General features: G+C 56.1%; 1 protein-coding gene across 1 annotated transcript in view; it reads right to left on the bottom strand.

Annotated features, from left to right (window-relative positions):
• ARRB2 (arrestin, beta 2) overlaps positions 1–7584 on the bottom strand; it is a 10561-nt gene extending 2977 nt beyond the window's left edge. The window contains exons 1-11 of the mRNA XM_011958617.1: positions 7329–7584; positions 3762–3792; positions 3471–3654; positions 2814–2874; positions 2656–2700; positions 2239–2435; positions 1569–1628; positions 1110–1177; positions 849–984; positions 529–613; positions 188–260 (exon numbers count right to left, since the gene is read on the bottom strand). Coding sequence (XP_011814007.1) covers positions 188–260; positions 529–613; positions 849–984; positions 1110–1177; positions 1569–1628; positions 2239–2435; positions 2656–2700; positions 2814–2874; positions 3471–3654; positions 3762–3792; positions 7329–7584 — 1196 coding nt within the window. The remainder of the gene's footprint in view (positions 1–187; positions 261–528; positions 614–848; positions 985–1109; positions 1178–1568; positions 1629–2238; positions 2436–2655; positions 2701–2813; positions 2875–3470; positions 3655–3761; positions 3793–7328) is intronic.
• Between the last annotated feature and the right edge of the window lie 134 nt (positions 7585–7718).

Genomic DNA, 7718 nt, shown 5'->3' with positions numbered 1-7718 from the left:
GAGGTTGCAGTGAGCAGAGGTCGCCCCATTGCACTCCAGGCTGGGCAACAACAGCAATAACTCCATCTCAAAAAAAAAAAAAAAAAAATAGTGAAGATGGCTCAGGAAGAATTCTTCCTCCACCTCACACTCTCCCGATCCTGCTCTTCTCCCCTAGACTGGGACCTGGGTCTCTCCCGATACTCACTCTTGTTCGAGTTGAGCCACAGGACACTTGTACTGGGCGGTGCTGAAGAGGCAGATGTCGGCGTACTGTCTCACTGTTGGGGGGGGGAGGGGGTCAGGCAGCTCTGGATGGAGCACAAGCCACCCCCACGACGCAACTCCAGACCCCGTGGCGTGGCCCCCATGCTCCCCGCCCGGCAGCAGTAAACACCGAGGCTCCCTGGATCATTCTGGAACAACCTAAGTTCTTTGAGCCCTGGTGGGTCTCCCACCCTGGGAAATGGCCTGGGCTGAGATCACACCAGGAGCTACCTGTGCCGTAACGCCCTCCCCAAAGACCCCCTTCCAAACCCCACCTCCTACCAGAGACTTTGATCTTCTTGACGGTCTTGGTGGAGTTGTTGGTGACGTGGACATTTACATTGAGGGGCTCCCCATGGTAGTACAGCTTTTGGGGGGAGGGGGTCATGTGAATTGGATCTGGTTTTCACTGGTCCCATCATCAGTGTGTCCCCACAGACACATTGTTCTGGCCCCCTCCCCTCAAACCCAAGCATACGGCAACTCTCCACACCCAGTCAAGGCAACCTCCTTTACAAATGTCATCTTGACGTGTGGCTTCGCCCCCCCGCCCCCGGGTCTAAACTGCACCGTGGCATCCGCGTCACCCTCTCACACCCCACCTCCTTGTCCAGGGAAGCCTCGAGGTGCAGGGACCGGTCAGACATGAGGAAGTGGCGTGTGGTTTCTGCGGAAGGCTGGGGGCCGGGTTTCTCGGGGGCGAACTGCACCTTTCGGATCACCAGCCGCACAGAGTTCCTGGGATGGGGGTGGGGGCAGAAGGGGGTTGGTCCTCAGATACCCAGATCCCTACTCCTCCCCCGCACGGGGCTGGGCTCCTGGAAAGCCTCCTCTTACACCATAGAGGAGGTCGCTTCCCTCACCTTTTGTGGCTTTTCTCTTCTAGTGACTTAGCACAGAAGGCTCGAATCTCAAAGTCTACACCGCAGGCCTCGGGAGGGGGAGAAAAGGCCACATCTTACCCAAGGCTCCCGCCACCATCACTCCCCTTCCTTCCTCCCCCTTCCCTCCTCTTGGGCAGGGACTCTTGCCCCCTTGTGGTCTCACGACCCTGGCGACTGAGTCTTCTTCCTCTCCAAAGCCCCGAACCTGGCAGAGGCTTGGTCATGGTAGCGCAAGGGGAGCCCCCATCCCCAGATCCATGCAGGTCCAGAGAGCAGGAGGCAGGGTCACACGTGCACCACCATACACACCCCACTTCCATGGGGACACTGGCCTACCCTCGGCCCCACCCTGGCATCTCAACAGTTCACCCTCTGGCTCAGCTGTGCCTCCAGGCTCCTGTCCTGCCCTAGGAGCCCTCAGAGCTGTTCCTCCCATACCTTCCCTGTGTCCTCTGGTCCTGGCTGCAGTGTGACAGAGCATGGAAGATTCTGGGGTATCTGTGGCAGAGGAAAGAGAAGACTTCCGTTCTTCCAGAAAGCCCCCAGATCTTCCTCCAAATCTCAACTTGCGAGGCTGGAGAGGTCGGGCGCGGGGGCTCACGCCTGTAATCCCAGCACATGGGAAGGCCGAGGTGGGCGGATCACCTGAGGTCAGGGGTTCTAGACCAGCCTGACCAACATGGCGAAACCCCATCTCTACTAAAAACACAAAATGAGTCGTGTGTGGTGGCGCATGCCTGTAATTCCAGCTACTCAGGAGGCTGAGGCATAAGAATCGCTTGAACCCAGGAGGCAGAGCTTGCAGTGAGCCAAGATTGTGCCACTGCACTCCAGCCTGGGCGACAGAGTGAGACTTTGTCTCAAAAAAAAAAAAAGAAAAAGAGGCTGGAGAAAGGACTCCTGGGGATGAGCAAGGAAGAAGGAAGGGACCCAGAGAGGAGGCAGATAATCAAGGGCTTCCTGAACGCATGGGGACCCTGAAGGGAGGTGGATCTAGGGTCCCTGCCTCACTGTTTCTTCCAGATCTGCCCATAGCGGTGCCTTACCCCCACCCCAGACACAGTCCCAGCCCAGCCCCCTGGCCCTCAGAGGGCAGGGGCATCCTCACGGTGAAGAAGAAGGGGTGTGCATGCTGGCCAAGCTTCCTCAGCAGCCGGTCCTGCAGGCGGGTGGGGGGCCGGGGCGGGTTGGGCACTGGGGGGAAGGCCTGGTAGGTGGCGATGAACAGGTCTTTACGGAAGGACAAGCCCAGCACATCCAGGTCTTCACGGCCATAGCGGAAGGCGCAGGTGAGGGTCACAAACACTGGCAAGGGAGGGTAAGATGTGCGGTCAGGAGCGCCACTTCCCCAGTCCCCCAGCACCTAGCAGCCGCTGCTCCTCCCTCAGCAGCATAAGACTTGCCTGAACCCTACTCCTGGCTTCCACCTCCAGCCTCCATCTCTCTGGGGTGCCCTTCCAAGGCCAGCCCATGTCACTTCCCTAGCCCCCACTTCCCCTGAGCCCCCTGGACTTGGGGCCAGTACCTTTGCGGTCCTTCAGGTAGTCAGGGTCCACAAGCACCACGCCATCTAGGAGGGGGACACACCAGCTCACTTCCCGAAAGAGCCGCTGCCCCCTTTCCTGGGCCCGGGAACTTCTCCCCCTCTTGGGGAATGAGCTGTCCCTTTCTGGGAAATCTTACCTACAGGGTCCACCTTGTCCAGGTGATCTACGAAGTCCCGCTTGCCCAAGTACACGGTGAGCTGAGGATGTCAAGGGGTCACAGGGGAGATTGGGGAGGATGGTGACAGGGCATCGGAGCCCTCAAAACTGGCTACCCTGCCCGGGGATCTCCAGGCTGGGCTATCAGGAAGGAGTTTCTCCAGGTTTCCTCCCAACAGTGTTGGAAAGTGAGGGTGGCGGCGTTTCTCAGACTAGTGGGCCTTAAGGCTTTTTAGCTGCCCCCTAATCTCTGCACACCTCTCCCCACCAGCCCGGTGTGTGTGTGTGTGTCCTCAGCCCAACCAGTCAGGTGTGCATGTGAACATGTATGTGCATGTGTGTCTGTGTGTGTGTGTTTGCATCCTCAGGGAGGACTCAGTCCAACCAGCGAGGTGTGTGTGTGTGTGTCTGTGTGTGTTTGCATCCTCAACCAGCCAGAGGGGTGTGTGTGTGTGTGTATTTGTGTCTGTGTGTGTCCGTGTGTCTATATGTGTGTGTCTTTGGATCCTCAGGGAGAACTCAGCCCAACTAGCCAGCTAGAGAGCAGCTGCCACCCTCACGAGGTCTCCTCAAGGGGCCCCAGGATAAACAGGCCATAGCCTGGGTGGGGCTGCTAACTTTTCCCAGCCCCACACACCTTGGGTTGGCCCCTAGGAGGGCTACAGGCACATGGCTTGCTTCTGGCCTCCTCCTCTGTGGTCTGCTTGGGGACCCAGGCCTGCCCCACCCAGCCTGTGGCTGGCTCAGGCTGAGCAGCCTCTGCGGCAAGGGGCTTCAGGAGGGAAGGAAGTCGGCTCTTAGCTGTCACAGGAAGTGGGGAGCTAGGGGTTGGGGATCATCTTTGGGCAGGTTGGGGATCGTCTAGGGGAAGGCTGGGCTTTGTTGGGGCCCAGGGAGGGTCGAAAGGGTAAGTGCTGTGGAGACTCACCTTGCAGTTAGGGCTCGACTTCTTGAAGACCCTAACAAAACAGAAAGGGAAACCCCACTGCCTCCCTCAGACTCAGCAGGGACCCCACACCAGGACCCTCTCCCTCCCAGGCCTCCTGCCTGAGGCTGCAGGGCTTTGCCCAGCTCTGCCCCTTTCCCCTTCTTCCCGGAAGGTCCTTCCTATTTCTAACATGGCGGCAAGGGGAAATGCCCCTTCTCTTGTCCACCCTCCTTCGTCCCCGTCCTTCCCTAGTAATGGCCACTGGTTGCCCTAGGAACCACCCAGGCTCTTCCCAGAGGACCAGAATGGGCAGGTTGTCGCCATGTCTGGGTAAGACCTAACCATCTTTCCATCTGGTCTACCACTCTGACAGCTGGAGCATATAGGAGAGCAATGACCCTGGCCTTTGGCCCTCAGATAGTTTCTACCATAGGCCCTACACAAGTTTGACTCTATTCTGCTCACCTCCAACTGTCCCCAACTCCAACCTCAACAGCTTAAAAGCCTATTTGAAGGCCCAGCCTTTAGGAAGCTGACCCAGCCCTGACTCTAGTCACTCCTTGTTTTGGGTGCCTGTCACACCTTGTTGATATATTACTTGTGGTGTGGTAGCACACACGGACAGTTAGCTGCCACCCTCCTCAGACGGTGAGCCTCGGAGGCTTTATTCATTTAGGCATCTCCAGCACAGTGCCACCCATATCATGAAGATGCTAACGCTGCTAACATTTCAGAGTGACTACTCCATGCCCAGCACTGTTCCACGTGTTTCAAATGTGTCATCTCTTGTAATACTCTGTTTTTTGAGACGGAGACTCACTCTGTTGCCCAGGCTGGAGTGCAGTGGCGCGATCTCGGCTCACTGCAACCTCCGCCTCCCAGGTTTAAGTGATTCTCCTGCTTCAGCCTCCCAAGCAGCTGGGATTACAGGCGTGAGCCACCACACCCAGGTATGTTTTGTATTTTTTTTTTTTTTTCCGAGACGGAGTCCAAGGCTGGAGTGCAGTGGCACGCTGTCAGCTCACTGCAACCTCCACCTCCTGGGTTCAAGCGATTCTCGTGCCTCAGCCTCCTGAGTAGGTGGGATTAGAGGTGCCTGCCATCATGCCTGGATAATTTTTTTTTCTTTGAGACAGAGTCTCGCTCTGTCGCCCAGGCTGGAGTGCAGTGGCGCGATTTTGGCTCACTGCAACCTCCACCTCCTGGGTTCAAGCGATTCTCGTGCCTCAGCCTCCTGAGTAGGTGGGATTAGAGGTGCCTGCCATCATGCCTGGATAATTTTTTTTTCTTTGTTGTATTTTTAGTAGAGACAGGGTTTCACTGTGTTAGCCAGGATGGTCTCGATCTCCTGACCTAGTGATCCGCCCATCTTGGCCTCCCAAAGTGCTGGGATTACAGGGGTGAGCCACCGCGCCTGGCCGCTAATTTTTATATTTTTAGTATAGATGGGGTTTCCCTATTTTGGCCAGGCTGATCTCGAACTCCTGACCTCAAGTGATCCGCCCGCCTCAGCCTCCCAAAGGGCTGGGATTATGGGCTTGAGCCACTGTGTCTGGCCTGTATTTTGTAGTTTTTTAGTAGAGACAAGGTTTCCCCATGTTTGGCCAGGCTGATCTCCAACTCCTGACCTCAGGTGATCCACCCGCCTCAGCCTCCCAAAGTGCTGGGATTACATGCGTGAGCCACTGCGCCCAGCCTTAGGTTGCAGTGAGCCGAGATTGCGTCACTGCACTCCAGCCTGGGTGATAGAGCAAGACTCTGTCTCAAAAATAATAATAAAAATAAAATAAAATAAAATAAAACCACCCAGTGATGGAGGTCCTAATGTCTCTATTTTCCAGGTGGGGAAACTGAAGCAGGGAGAGGTTAAATGTTTTAAGGTCACAGAGAGAGTAAATGGTGGGAATTAATAGAAACCAAGGCGGTCTGGCTCCGAATCCATCCTCTCAATCAATATTACACTATCCATCTCTGTAGTTGGCATCAATAGTTCGTTTAATTGAAGGGTATTCGCTTTCCAGTTGCTGAAACAATTTAAGCCTGGACTCCACCCATTGCTGGGAGGGTAAGGAAGTGTTTGGCAACCCCAGTGATCTGGCCAATAGTGAGCCTGTTCTTTGAAGCATCACCTTACTCCTTCCAATCCACTCTGCCTCAACAGTGATCCCTGGAAAGGATCCTCAGATAGACAGCAGAACATGAAATCCTGCCAACTAGCCCATCCCTCCTCCAACTCTACCACCCCATTCCCAGAGGACCCCAGTGGGCAGGTTGCCGCAGTGTCTGCGTAAGACCTAACCATCTTTCCATCTGGTCTACAGCTCTGACAGCTGGAGCATATAGGAAAGCAATGACCCTGGCCTTTGGCCCTAAATGGTTTCTACCATAGGCCCAGTTTCTGCTACAACTTCACTTGTCCCTTCTTCCCAGAAAGCCAAGCTGTCCAAAGATTATAAGGTAAAGGGTATGGAGGCCGCCAGGTATTCCTAACCAATAAAAGAGAATAAACATCGATATGGTGGCAGCTAGAATAAACATCCTATCTTTTGTCCCACCTTGGGGGCTGAGTGCTGTGGCATCATCCAGGTTCTCCCTCCCCTTTGCTTCTGGTTTTCCTCTTTGTCCCAGGGTGTCCTCCCATTAGGAGTCCTGGCACAGGGCTGTGACAGCTACAGTCAGTGGGCCAACTGGAGTGTGGCTCTGGGGCAAGTGCCCTTTGGATCCTAACCCAGCCACCTCCTGCCAGGCTGAGGAGGAGCAGCGTGCAGATACTAGGCTGGCCAAGGAGGCAGAGTGTGGGGATGACCAGGGAGGTGCCCAATGGGGGCAGGGGTAGCTGAAGCAGATGTCCTTTCACACTTCCTGCTATTCTCTCCATTTCCTGTGGCCCAGAATTTGATGGAGGTGAGGGAAATTGGGTCAAGTCAGCAGTCCCCTTTGGTCCATCTGTCCCACTCCTTGAACCACATAACGGAAATCAGGGGCCTCCCACAAGTCAGCAACTTCCCCTTTCTCTGGGATGTTTAAACCCTAATCCAGGACACCGATCATCTCTCTGATGATCTCTTTCTGATACTCATCTACTTGATGCTCAGAAACCTGGGTTCTCATACACTATAGGTTGGAAGTGGGGTCGATATGATGTTTTGCAGAGCAAGCCAGAGCTCAGGACCAATTCCCCCTATTCCCGATCCCCTCTGGATTGAGGCCTACAGCCCCAACCTTTCTGTCTTTTGCTCCTGCTCCCCTGGGACTGAGGCATTCACCCCTTACCCCTTGGGGGTGTTGAGTCACAACAGGAAGTGGATTTTGCTAGAGACCAAAAAAGAGAACTCGGGGTATCAGTGGAAGGAAAGAGCCTCGATTGCACAGAAAACATCCGGGGAGTGGACGCGCGCCCAGCGTGAATACTGCCTCCCCCACCCCCAGCGAGAGGGATACCATCTAGTTTCAGGGAGGGTCGGGCTCTCCCAAGATGAAGCTGTTGCTCCTGGCAACCCAGGGGAAGGTAGAAGTTTGGATGAGGAGCCACCCGGCCCTCGGGACAGGTGTGGGCAGCGCGACTACCTGGGGGACATTGGACAGGAGGCTTTGCATTGGCTTGGCACGAGTCTGGAGGGGATCCCCCCTCCCGGCATCCAGCCTCCCCGTACATGACCCCTCGGGGCCAGCCACCTGCTCCTTCCTCCGTCCCTGCATCGCAGCCTGCCCAGACTCCGGGGAACGGGAGAGCCCAGTAGTCTGGCCCCACATCGCTGAGAGAACCCCGACACCGGTTTTTCTGATCCCCCTCAGGCCTCGCTTTCTGCAGGGGCCCGGGCATTTTCCCCCCAACCTCATTATCCTCGAGGACCTGCGCGTGCGGCCCCGGATGGCTGTCCCTAAGGACCCAGGCGTCCGGCCCCCAGATCCTCTCCGCTGCGTCCTCGTCTGGGGCCGTCCCAGCCCCCGCCCCGA

The sequence above is a fragment of the Colobus angolensis genome, unplaced genomic scaffold, assembly GCF_000951035.1.
Source record: "Colobus angolensis palliatus isolate OR3802 unplaced genomic scaffold, Cang.pa_1.0 Scaffold47, whole genome shotgun sequence".
Classification (NCBI taxonomy): domain Eukaryota; kingdom Metazoa; phylum Chordata; class Mammalia; order Primates; family Cercopithecidae; genus Colobus; species Colobus angolensis.
The sequence above is the reverse complement of the archived record's forward strand: the minus strand, read 5'-3'. Positions and strand labels throughout refer to the sequence as shown.